At 32.0% G+C, this 14,334-nt stretch overlaps 1 protein-coding gene across 2 annotated transcripts in view; it reads right to left on the reverse strand.

Annotated features, from left to right (window-relative positions):
• The window catches only part of Snx13 (sorting nexin 13), a 120,436-nt gene that overhangs the window by 18,697 nt on the left and 87,405 nt on the right, over positions 1–14,334 (reverse strand). For both annotated transcript variants that reach the window (XM_010643332.3, XM_033757088.1), the window contains 3 exons: positions 11,740–11,777; positions 7,688–7,757; positions 2,761–2,900 (listed from right to left, as the gene is read on the reverse strand). In XM_010643332.3, coding sequence (XP_010641634.2) covers positions 2,761–2,900; positions 7,688–7,757; positions 11,740–11,777 — 248 coding nt within the window. The remainder of the gene's footprint in view (positions 1–2,760; positions 2,901–7,687; positions 7,758–11,739; positions 11,778–14,334) is intronic.

The following is a 14,334-nucleotide window of genomic DNA, read 5'->3' on the forward strand; positions in this document are numbered from 1 at the left end:
AAAAAAAAAAAAAAAAAAAAAAAAAAAGTTTTTTGTGTGGCTAGCTGACCTAACTGACAAAGAGCCACCCCCAGCTCATATCCCCTCTCACACCTAACACATGTCCTCCTTAATTGTCTTTTGTTCTCAGGAGGCGTCTGTATCCAGTGTGCTTCACTATCAAATCATGTAAACTAAATGTAACTTCCACAACCAATGAACTGATGCTAACTGTCTTGCTTCTATATCCCCACTCCTCTTCCCTTAACCTATATAAACCCTGTTCATTGCCAGCTCCGAGCTGATCACTCTGTGGAGAAATCCCCCATCAGTCCACTGGTAATAAAGCTGTACACTTGCCTCTAGTCTCCGGGTGTGTTCTCAATTCTTCTTGGCCTGATCTGCTACACCACTAAGAAGTGCCACACTGTGGCCTGTAAGTCTGCCATTACAGTACCAGGGTTAGATCCCTAATACCATTAGAAAAATTTTAAAAGCACACTTAAAAGTCTATATTAAGAAAAATTCAAAATGTGTTAATATTTTAAGTATGTAACTCAGTATATATGGATACTTAATATTATCATTTATACCATTCATATTAATTTAGAGCAATTTTATCTACATGTATATTAATTTTATCTGCACTTAATCCACTTCCATAAAATGGAAATGCATACTATCTATTAGAATACATATATTCCTAAAGGCAAAGACTTAGACTGCCTTATTCACTGTTATTTTTTTTATCACCGAGAAGAATGTCAGGCAGACATGAAAATCTCGATTTAAGTATTTATTGAATAAATGAATGGGTAATTCAGGCTGTTTCTAAAAGTGTATGACAATTGCCAACATTTTTCTTTTAATGTTGTAAGTCTGCAAAATATCTAATTAGATCGTAAAGATATTATTGAATAAAATAAATGATAGTACATATAGTTAGACTAAGAGAAACATATCTCACAAAGCTAAATAAGCAAAATGAAACTTGTTTTAAAAATGTTTTTACCCATAAAGTCAACAGTTATTCCTGTCAACAGATTGTACTGTTACCAACAGGTGAATTACTAGTAACCAAATTTTTCTTCCGTTATTTTATAGAGGATTTAAATTTTTAAAATACAGGTAAGGAAGAACTAAAAGTTAAACAGCCTATTTACAGATATTTAGTATTATGGGAAAACCTAAAATCTTAGTTTTAAATTCTCAAGTTCTGTGAACAATCAACACTTAACTAATCATAACTACTATGACTTTAAAAAAAGAAACATTAAAAAAATGGAAACAATAAGTCAAAATGCCCCATTCACTTATACTGAGCCATCTGTGAAACTGTACTATATCAATTTCATTTCATTTTTGGTGATATATTAAAAGGAAATTTCTGTATGGACTGTCTTATCAACAGTTTTTTTTTAAATAATATATTCTTTACTTGCATTCATCAATATGTGAACATAATATTTACATCTTACCTAGAATATTTTTAATTAGGCAATGGCATTCCTCTTTGTAGAAAGAAAATTATAACTATTTGCACAATGAAAATTTCACAATCAACAAATTACCATTAATTTGCACTAAATAAAACTATTCTTAGCAACTGAAATTATTTTGAATAATTCTCATATTTGGTAAAAGCATAGGGGTAGGAAAAAAGATATATGAACTATATGCTTTTAAAACAATTATCAAACAGGTAGTATTTGAAAGACTAAAGCAATTATTTCAGTGTGAGTCTAAATAAATTAATCTAAAAATAAATATCTATTCATCAAAAGAACAGACATATCAAAAGTTATTCATTTTGTTAGGATTATAATTCAAAATAGTCCCATTACTATAGGATTCAGAAGTCAATACTAACCTTTTAAAAATCAAACTGAAACCATTAATAGCTTATTTCACGTCAACCACAAATATTTTATTAAGATTACCATGTTATCAACCATACCTTTTCCATCATCTTAACTAAAAAAGATACTTTTTGATTTCTAGAGTAGTACAAAATCATGTCAAAGCTTTAGCTAATTCAATCAGGTTTTATCTTTATTATTTTTATTGGCTTAATATTACCTCTATATGAGTGAATGGGACTTTAAAGAGTTAAAATAAATTCCATAGATCATCTATTTAAATTCATCTGCTAATGTTTTACTTTTTTTTTAACTTAGATGATTCAATATGTAATCAAAAATAGGAAAGAAAAATAGTTCATCTTTGTTTTCCTTAAGAGTCCTTATAGTTACTCCTATAGAATAACAGACTTATATTTAGTAAGAATTAAAACATTATTTGGTTAATATCAAAATTTATTTTAGGTTGTAATTCACAGTAATTTTAGCAAAGGATCTAGGATTTAACAATTACAATATTGAATGAAGTTATCATTTAAATAACTATAGATCTGAATTAAGTCTCCAACAACAAAAGCAGGAAATGTCCTCTAGCAACCACCATCCCTACTCCAAACCAAATGCTTCTACAAAGCACAACACACACACATAAATTTTAAAATCAGAAATGTATGCTTATTTTAATTTTCCAAGATATAACACTGGTATTTGGCACCAGTCCACAATGGGTAAGACTGGTTAAGGTTCTCAGATTAGTTAACTGCTCAAAGTCATTCCAACATTTACATAAATTATATAAAAAAATCCTTACCTTATTTTCTTTCATTAGCTTTGGTCAACATCTGAAGATCCATAGAAAATTTTACAATCAAAATTTAGTCAAGAAACAATATAAAGTAAACAGCCTTAAAAACTTCATTACCTGTTCAGTAATTCTCATGTGGAAGTCATGGAAGTCACTATAACGACGATAGGTTTTCCACATCTCTTCAGTGTTCAAATTGCGCCGGTGTACAGTGATGGCATATAATGCATAAGTCTTGCCATGATCATTACAAACGCCTGCCACAGCATATGGATCACAGTCAGCATATACTTGTCATTTAAAATATAATGAAGAGAAACAAAAGACACAAAAGGAGGAAGTTGAAGAACAAAAGAAAAAAAATAATACAAAATGAAGAACTAAAAATGAAAGACTGAGGTAAAGGAATATCACCAAAGGATAAAACAGATTCCTTCCTATCCTTTGTACTACACACACACACACACACACACACACACACACACACACACACACATGTATATGCATATGTATGCAGGTGAGGACTATAGTGTAAAATAAGTGAAAAGTTTATGACACTACCAACCACAAATAATATTTATTTTGGATTTTCTTCCCTAAAACTTTTACCCATTATTAATGATATTACCATGGCACCATCTCAGAGTATGACACTGGTGTCTCTTACATTTTATAGAAGAGAAACAATAGAAACAAAATAACTTTTTGCACTAGCCTTCTTTATTTCAACTAAATAGCAAAAGCCACAGGATAAGATCTACCTCCAGGCAATTCTTTCTTTCTTTGATAACATTCGGCAATTCATAAATAATTTATTCTGGGCATTTAACAACAACAACAAAACAACAATTGCTTACTGATTTACCAAATACCACATGAGCCATGCAGTCTTAAAAAATTGTAATTTATTCCTATTTTCTACTAATCTTGGACATACTTTGAATTATGTTCTGACGCTCCACTATTTGTATTCTATTTTACCCTACGTCTAAAAGATTTTACTATTTTCCTCTCAGCTCTTTCTGGTCTATTTCTTAACTCATCCAATGATTTTAATTTCAACCACTGCATTTTTTGATTTCTGGATTTTTTTTTTTTTGGTTCTTTTACCATATTATGTATTCCTTCCTTAAGATGTCTCTGTGAATATTTTAATCATACTCATTTTATGTTCTGTGAAGACTGCCATCTCGAAGTTCTTTGGACACCACATACCTTATTTGCTGCACCTGCTGACTTTCCTTATTGTGGCTCATATTTCTTCCTGTGTCTTTAAATTGTCTTCTATAAATTCATTTTCAACAGGTAGTGTTTGTCGATGGGCAGTTTGAATGCCCTGGGCTATGGAAACATTTACAATGCCCAGTATTGCACTGTATGGTTTCTGTGGTTCAGAAACTTACAGTAGGCCATGTGAGTCTCGGGGTTCTACACTGTGAGATTCAACTTATCATAAACAGAAAGGGTTTTAAAAAGTGTATTCATACTGAATATTTACAGACTTTTTTCCTTATCATTTTTTCCTAGTCAACATAGTACAAATATTTCTGTAGCATTTACATTGTACCAGGTATAATAGAGACAGTTTAAAGTATTTGGGAAGATATGCAAAGGCTATCTGCAAATACTACACCACTTTATATAAAGGACATGAGCACCTGTTCCTTATAGAAAGGACACGATTTTGATATCCATGGAGGTTCTGGAATCAATACTCCACAGATATTGAGGGACAACTACTAACTCTTTGGTTTCAGAGTTTAGACATACATCACTTGAAGACTTCTAAACCCAGACATAACCATAGACGGATAAAAACTGGGCTTTAATTTCTTGTGGGTGACAGATACCACTTCCAATCATAATCTTAATATTTCCTGCTCTCTCCCCTTAAAACTTAAAGATAAGCTGGCCTTTTCTAGTTTTTTTGTTTGTTTGTTTGTTTGTTTTTTTCACACCATGCTGCTCTTTACAACTCAGCTTTATGCAAAGAACTTGGTTCCAGCTTCACAGGGCACTGGCTTATCCCACCTGTTCTAAACTTGAGAACATAAAAATGTTATCAAAATCAAGACAGCGATCTTTATGTTCCTTTATGGCTCTACAAGCCCCTTGTCTTCAATGCCCCTACACTTTTCAGAATGTTTTTCCTCATGATGTATTGTACTGTAGATTTCCTTACTTTGGCTATAACATTGTTCCCAGCCTTTCTGCATGTGGAAAACAGGATTTCCTATAGCAGTTTAGACTACTATATCGCTCTAATAATGGATCACATTGATTCATAATCAAGAAAAAAATAGTTGTTAAGTTTTGGAGCTGACTAAATACAATAATATTTTGCTAATTTGTAAATAATGAGGCAAAGAAGGTTCTATGTATCTTAAATTATTTTAATAACAGATAAACTAGATGTTTAAATTAACAAGAGGTGATGGATAAGCTTTCATCAACATATTTCTATGATTTGCAATTTCTATTAAAAATTGTCCTTCACTCCCTTTCATCTAATATCAGTGTTTCTGCCCCCCCCCCAAAAAAAACCCCTACAGAGACTGTGGTCATCTTCTTCTACAAAAGAGGCTTTAATTGTATTCACTGTTCACCTCCTAAAGTCAACTTTCTCTCAGAGATCTGTGCAAATCAAACAACATAGCACTTTTTTTTTCTCAGTAAGTCAGAGAGTCACCATTTCTAAACAGAGCTGGCATGGCAACAAAGGAATGGCTTTATAATTGTGTCCAAGACAGATCTGTAAAAAGCAAACAGAAAGCTGAGGCCAGTTAGGTCGCTAACCATAATCACTTCAAGATAACAAGAGCAAGGAAAACAGCAAGGGTTACAAAAGGAGAAAAAGAGTAATGTAAGGAGGCATTCTAAAAGAGAAAATGTGGATTTGTCACAAACTGCTAGGCAGGGGAGATGACTCAGATATACATATACAACAGGAAAAGTAATGCTGCTATTTTTTTAAAAAGCAGAAGACAGAAAAGTACTGTGATTTCAAAAGAAGAGAATGAGGCTACTTATATTGATTTTAAGAAGATAGTGATAAACCAAGGTTTTGTTTCCATAGGCAACATTATTTATGGCAGGTAGACAAGAGATCACTTATTAATCCCTAGTAAGTTAAGGAACTATCATCATAATGCTAATAATTTCCTTAATCACATTGTTTAATTTAACCAATTTCTTTTCTTTTTATTGAGTTTATTGGTACAATCTAGGTATACAATTCAGTTACAATTATTATTGGGATCCTGTACCTTTACATGATAGGTCTTGATTTTCATTTTTTCCCCTTGTCCCTGCCCTCCCTTCACCCCCTCCTCCCCTCCCCATTTACAAACACTTTATTTCCATTTTTTCAATTTCTCATATTTTTTCCTCTCCCTTATTACCTTTCCCCCACCCTTCCCACTTTCTCAATAAAGGAAGCAAGTAGACTCTAGAGTTCATGGAGCACTCTAAGTAGCACTGCATTGGACTGTAAATGTTTACATTTACGGTAGATGTATTAAGGACACTGGGATCCAGATTCTGGTGTCCAACTAGAAAAATAAGTATTTATGACTGATCATTAATATAATGCCTTTCACATTTAATAACTAATGCAATTTGTACCATAACCACCCTATGACGTAGGTGTTATTATTATTCCATTTAACAGATGAAGAAATTGCAAATACAGAGAATAAACTTCACTCAACTATTAAGCAGAAGAGTCAAGGTTCGAACTCCAGCAACTCAATGAAAAAGTTGTGCTCTGAACCACAATACTATATTGCCTCTGCAGTATAAATATTCATCTGACAATGTAATTTATTAAAAATTCCTAGCATAATACTCTCCATCCTCTTTAAAAAGTTAGTAAAGACTTACTGAATGAACAGTCAAAGCAACTGGAAAATTATAACTCTCAGAAAAGATAAATATTAACAACAGAAGTAGACACTGTCTTTTTTTATATAAGTTTAAAATCACCAAAAAATAAAAAGATAAACACTAAGAATTTACACTTTAACAAACTCTCATAATTTGAAGATGAGCCAACAAAGAAGATGAGAGATGTTAAAAATAATTTTTAAAATGTTGGAAAGAAAAAGTGGGACAACGAACTGTATCAAAAGGTACAAGAAGACTCTGCTTTAAATGACAATGGTTTTACCTTGCAATATGTAATAGCAATTTATGTACCAACTATAAGCAAAAGATAAAGGAACAAATGAATCAGCAAACATGAAAAACTTATTCCCTAACTCTGGCAGGGAAGAAAATGAAAAGTGGGATTCTAGCTCCAGTGAGAAGCAAAATAAAACAATGATCTTCATAAAATGCAAATTAGTATTTTTAAACTCATACTATGGGATCTGTTTCAGTATCTAAAATGGAAGAATGACATTGAATTGAGGTATGTGTCTCAGTATGTTTGAACTTCAGAATGAGACATGAAAAACATATTCTAGGAATAGTGAGGTAAGAAAACTATCATTATCTAATACTCATCAGCATCATCTAATAATGCAACAGCAATGAAAGAAACTGATTTTTTTCCTGGGTACACTAACAATTCCGTATATGCTGGCTAATCATGATGCCCTACAGATTTTGGAGCTCATTCAAGCATATTTTGAACTTCTACAAACTTATGAACAGCAAGGCTTTACTTACATTATTCAGTCTGGCTCTGCATGTATGAAAGCAAAAATTGAACTGAGAGCTCCCCAATAAAGATCTCCCCAAATCAGATTCAAGCAAACAATTAACAGCTAGACTCAAGTACAAAGAGGAAGACTGGTTCCAGAATGTTACAGCTTTTTCAAATGCTAATAATGACAATTTCAGAGAAAAGAAAACACCCACAAACATATGCAAATAAACATCACAGGATTTAATGAAGAACATGCTGCAGGAAAAAAAAAAAAAAAAAAAAAAGACCAGAAACAGAAAAAAAAAAAAAGCTTTAAAATTAAATTTAGAAAATAGCTTAAGAATGAAACAACCAACATTTTAAAAATAGTAGTTACAGTATGAAGTCTGTTACCAGTATCTGAAATGTATGCATGAAGTTGCACTGAGTCGTCAGAAGTTACACTTGAAAGGTCATCTAAAGACTGGAAGAAAAAAAAAAAGAATTTTTAAACTTTACAGGAAAAACTTAAAATAATTCTACATCAAATATGTATTGCTCATATATTCTGCATGCATACTTAATGTTATTTGTATTCACACACTTAAACAATAAGTTCTCCACTTACACTGAAAATTTGAAAAGCCAAGATTAAGAAACTATAAAACACTTTGGTAATCAATAATTAGATGATTTCTTTTTCATTGCTTGTTCATATTTTGCAAATTGCTATTTTTCAATTATATTTAATGTATCACAAGAAAGTAAAAATGGGACAATAAGCAAATGTATTAACATTTTATGTTGAAATACACTATCGACAAGCTTGCACTATTTGTTAATTTATAAGAAATTTTATCAGTTAAATAATTTAATCAGATTCTTTAGCTCTAAAATGAGAATGTTCCTTACATCACAGTGTAATATGAAGATTAAATGAGAAGATATGTAGAATACTTAGAAGACTACCAACCACAGCAAATGTTAACTATAATTATGATTACTCATTAAAGTGAATGTAGACTAAAACTTTTATATGGGAAATTATTTTTCAAATGGCAATTTAAAATGTTGATTTAATTATAATTTCCAAAAAAATTCTATAAAATTATTATTAAATGATACAAAATCAATCTTGACTAAGTTTAAAGGCATTTAACCACATGTAAATATGCCCACACATATGAAGGGAACATAATCATATAATGAAGGCACACTGGACAAAAAGAGAACTAGCAAGGTCACCTGAAACTCTTCTTTAAAAAACTGCTCACAAGGTTAGATGGCACCTAGCAAGTTAAGATTTAAGTGAAGGTTCCTACCATTATCTAACTAATATGAGGCTTACTGTATCTCAAATTGTTTTTACAAACAATGTGGTTTATGCCAAAAACTTGCCTTCTTTCTGGGTCTGGGATTCCACGTATAGTAGACAGAGCATGCACTATGTCAGATTCCTCTACTACAAACCTGTGTACTGTTTCTGATGAGTTTCCTTGGTGGCAACATCTATGTTCCCAGCTCATTGCTTAGGAAATTAAGAATACTTTGTTTGACTGCCCTTGAGAAAAATTTTGAAAATTTGTACCTAGTTTCCTCTGGACTTTCCCCATGCCCTTTTTCCTTTTGCTGATTCTGCTTTGTATCCTTTCAGTGAAATAAACTCTAGGCAGGAGAAGGACTGTGCAGAGTCCTATGCATCTTCTCAGCAAGTTCCTGAGCCTGGGAGTTGTCTTGGTAACCCCCAAACCACAGGTATTATGCACACGTTAGACATATTTCGTATTTTAAAATCCACATGATCTAAATGAGTCTTTTTGACCAATTATTACCAATTATTATTTTTGTTTTTGTTTTGTTTTGGTACCAGGAATCAAACGCAGGACCTTGTGCTTGTGAGGCAGGCGGCAGCACCACTGAGCAAACTGAGCTAAATCCTCGGGCCTATTACCAAATATTATTTATTTCCTTCCTTCCTTCCTTCCTTCCTTCCTTCCTTCCTTCCTTCCTTCCCTCCCTCCCTCCCTCCCTCCTTCCTTCTTTTCTTTTCTGTGTGTTACTGGGGATCTAACTCAAGACCCTGTGCTTCTGAGGCAGGTAGTGGAATCACTGAGCCAAATTCCCAGCCCACCAATTATTACCAGGAGAGTCATCTAACTACTTATATCAGCCATTCATAGGACGTAAAGTCATTTAAACTAAAGCAACTGAATACCATAAAGAAAACCAAAAGTGTTTCTAGTAAAGACTGATCATCAAGAGAAGCAAACTGTGATAATTCTATATAGATGATACAGGACTTCCCCAGTGAAGTGGCAGAACCATTGAATTAAATTAGGTCTATTCCAGGTTCTGCCACTGATACCTTAAGAGATTTTAGTCATATCAACTACTATTTCTTATATTTCAGCCTTTGCAGTGGTAAATTTTGTTACCATCTACTCTATATCTTTGTTAGGATAAACTCTAAGTGAAAATATTTTAAAAAGAAATAAAATGCACTTATTCTATGTACTCATGTGGCCCGTAATAAAACATTTTAATAGAAACAGCACAATGTTTACCTTAATATTACTTTTACATGCAACATAGAAGCCTCAAGGAAATGGACTACTTTGCTACTATTTGGCCTGTGGTAAGTTATCTACCAAAGCTTCTTTCAATTATAAGCTAGCACAGGAAACATAAATCAAGTTGTTTTTTTGTTTTTTTTTTAAAAAGCATTATTAATGATAACCTTCCCCTGTAGGTAATGTTTTAAAAGCTAAATATACATATTTGTAACTTTAAACATTTTAGTATCTCATACAATACAACTCCTAGTTGTTCATCTATATTTTGTCCTGATTTTGGAGATATCTTTTTCAACATATTTAAAATAAATATTAAGAACTATTTTTGCAACATATTATAAAAAATCTGATTACAAAACATTAGTTACAATTACATTGAACAGGTAACAAAAGAGTATAAAATTACAATTAGTAAATTTGCTACAGAAATACATCTGCTTTAGAAATATAAGTATTAACTGATTTTTTAAAAGTTGTGCTTTAAAATAAGCACATTAGTGTTGTCCTGAAAAAAGACAATGTATAAAATAATCCTTAAGATTCTTAAACTTATTATAAGAAAAAAATATTTTTAACATTATGTTAAAGCAAAAACTAAAATTACAAATTTTTCTTTTTGAGAGGAGGTTTAGTCGTATTTTCCAAGCTGGCCCTAAGCTCTACTCAAGCATTTCCTGTGTCTCAGTTTCCCAAGTAGCTAGGACTACGGCTGTATACCGCTATGCCCAGCTGAAACTATAAATTTTTTTGTGATGGCCCAACAAACCCAATTTTAACAGTATTGCTATATATGCTAGATATAATTTACCTGCCCATCTCAACTGCACAGTGAATAAAACACCAAACACACCCTTTGCTTAGTACAGTGGAATAAGGTGTCATAACAGTTTAAAATATTTCTAAAATGCTGGTAGCAAAATTTATACATGCACTCTGAAAAGAATGTGAAAGACTCTAGCTGCGTAAATGTCTAAATTTAACAAATTTATGGGAAAAACAAATTAAAGTCAATGATCTCTAATGTGACTTTTTAAATCCAGAGAATGCTGTTTTATGTAAGTGACAAAAGAGATATATTTCTCTTATTTGAAGAAGCATTTATTGCAAATATGGATTACAGGAAAAAACATTTACTAGTGTTTACACACTCACAGAAACACTGCAATGGAAAATTTTAAGCCAAGGAAAAGTTTCCTTACATTTGGAAACTTCTATAGTGAATATTATTACTAAAGCTTCATGTATTAGGAGAAATTCATTTTTGCTGTAATATTTTTAAGTACTAACATGTAAATGGTACTGATATAAAATGACTTATAACAGTACTAAATTTCAAAATATCTGACATACCACTCTGGTTGATTTGTTTTAGTAGTTAGTGAAACATTAGATCAAAACCAAAAATTCTCTATCTCTCCTTTTTACCCTACCTCCTCCTTCCAACCAAACTCTGGTTTGAAAAATTCATAGAACACTGTTATGTCTCTCTAGCTACTCAGGAAACCGAGGCAGGAGAAATTCCTGAACACAGGAGTTCAAGGCCTGTGTGGGAATTGAGGTCATCTCAAAAAGGAATTAAAGTACTTTAAACATCCAGTACTAAATATTACAACAGAAAAATAATTAAACTCCTTCATAAAGTGCATCTGCAATTATGTAGGTGTGGCCTAATCCCATTTTAAAAAATAAAATACTGTATATTATGTAAGCTTTAATTTACATATCCCTTATTATATGAACTTCACATTTTCTTAAAAGCATAATTAACGTCCTATGACACAAAGAACAATTTGGGGGTTTCTAATATATCATTTATCTACATTTGTCAAGACTCAGACTTTTGCATGATTTTCAAGTCACTTTAATATTTAAAATATCTAAATTAGTACTTACCAAATTTATGCTTCCTGTAGGAGATCCATTAAAAGATTCTGTGAAGAGAAAATTCAACTCAGTATACAGTAAAAACCTTCTGAAGCAGCTGCTTTATCTAAGGTTCAAACATCAAGAATACAAGTCACATAAGGCAAAACATCAGAGAGCAGTAAAGAAAAATGATGGTTTACTCCCAAATATCTAATCTCTTACATCTCAAATTTCCAAGTCAAACAGGCATTTCAATGATAAAATATTTATGTACCTGACAGTTAGTAAAAGAAAAAAGTTCATTCACAGAAGAGAAATTATTAAATAACTTGATTCTTAATTCTCATAGGATTATATCAAGTTGTCCAACACAATCTGATGAGGAAAACACTGCATGATGAAGCCCATTAAAAAATATCAGAACTCCTTACTTGACTCATTGTATAAAACAAATTTACAAATAAAATTAATCTTTAGTGTGAAGGACAAATAGGTTGATTTTAAATGAAACTACCAAGACCACTTCTCCTGGGTAGATCTGGCTGAGAAATGTTAGGTGTTTAGATTCTTAAATCAATATATAACTAATAAACCATATAATATCTATAAGTCCATATACAATACCATTTAATTTTTAAAAAGCAACAACAAAAAATAAATGTTTAAAACAAATGTTAGGGAATAATCAATTAAATTTATTAAATGTAGCTTTCCCCCAGGATTTTATTGTTTATATAAGCAAACTAACTTACCAACTAAAGTATTAAAAATCAAATAAACCTATTGTAAGACAATATCTATGTGAAGGTAAAGTTATAGAATGTTTTTAAACTCTTAAAATTATTTATAAATTTGGTGCTCTTTATGGGTCTTCAAAGAGGAAGATTATTATTTACTTACAGAAAGAGGCAGTTAGTACTACCTTCTACATTAAAGAACGCCAAAGTCTAAAAATATTTCTTGGCTCCCCAGACTTTTAGTCACAAAAGCAAACAGGAAACATCACCTGAAATGAACCCTTGGTACACAGGAAATTGCTATATAAAATGAGTAGATAAATGTCTCTTTCTCATTCAAGTAATGTCTCTCCTACCTCTTCTCTGGTATTCTAACCTCTTAAATCTTCCCACCATAAGGAAGTTAAAAGAATTTAGGAGCAAAATAAGGCATAGCTGATTTTCTTAACCAACAATAAGATCTACAAACACAGCATAAAATCAATCTTGGCTAAACTTAATCAATAATGTAATAAATGTCTATTAATATGAGAAGAGTTGCTAAAAATGGTGAGAAAAATAATGTGACTGAAATTAAAATGTGAAAGAAAAAGCATAATTTATTTAAAACTGTGCAATTAAAAAAAACCCTACAATTTTATTTTAGTAAAACAGAAAATATCTACAGATGATGAATCTCTAATCCAAAAATCAAATCTAAGATGCTTCAAAATCTAAGTTAGGGGCCAGGGATTTGGCTCAGTGGTTCTGCCACCTGTCCTCTAGCGCAAGGGTCCGAGTTTGATCCCCGGTAATTAAAAAAATAAATTAAAAAAAAAATTACAGCCTCTACATGATACTCAAAAAGTTTCAGATTTTGGAACACTCTGGATTTTTGGACTAGAGATGCACGACTATAAAGTCTACACAAATATTCCAAAATCAAAAAGGCATGAAATCTGAAAAAATTCCAGTCCCAAAAATTCTGGATAAGAGAAAATTTTAAAATGTTTAAAGCTGATCTAACTAAAGAAAGAAATCACGGGGCCGGGGATTAGTTCAGTAGTGCAGTGCCTGTCTGACAGGAGTAAAGTCCTGAGTTCAGGAAGGAGGGAGACAGAGAGAGAGAAAGAAAGAGGCTGGGGATGTAGGTCAGTGGCAAGGGGCCTGCATGGCAAATGCAAGGAGAGGAAGGGAGGAGAGGGGAGGAGGTGGGAGGAGAGGAAAAGGAAAAGGAAAAGAAAGGAAAGGGAATCATGAACCAAAGGAGAAGAAAGAAAGGAGAGGAGAAAGCTAAGGATAGCTCAAACAAGCAAGCCATCCCGCTATCTACCTTACTATTTATCTAACTTTGGTTAAATAGGAATCATATTTCTTCCTCAGAAGAAAAAAAACTATCACCAGAGGATACTAGCAAACATAACAAGACTTGGTCCATTAATTTTAGAGTGACTGCAGAGAATACAACATTTTTAAAGTCAGGTACACTATAATATCTGGGTTAGACAATTACTTCAGCATGTCTAAAAAGTAGAGAATACTTTGGAATGCCTAAAATACATGAGGTGTGGATAAGATTAACTTTTAAAAGTCATAAAAAGTATACCAAAAATGTGAATAACTACTTTTAATAAATGACATATAAAGCCAAGTGGAAAACAGGAATTATGTTTGAAAAAGTTATATCAATGGTCTTGGGATAATTTCTCAGTATAAAAGGTAAATAAATTCACCAATCAGGGAGTAGAATGTTGGAAAGTAGTGTCCTAGACTCAATGATTCAAATGTGAAAGGCTAATCATTGATATATAAGAGAAGCACATCTACTTCAATGAAAACCAATTTATATTTTAAATAAGTATGACATTTGGAGATGTTTAAAATGACACAGCTTGCTTCTATAAGT

Source organism: Fukomys damarensis, unplaced genomic scaffold (genome assembly GCF_012274545.1).
Source record: "Fukomys damarensis isolate Sample0158 unplaced genomic scaffold, DMR_v1.0_HiC HiC_scaffold_4, whole genome shotgun sequence".
Lineage (NCBI taxonomy): Eukaryota > Metazoa > Chordata > Mammalia > Rodentia > Bathyergidae > Fukomys > Fukomys damarensis.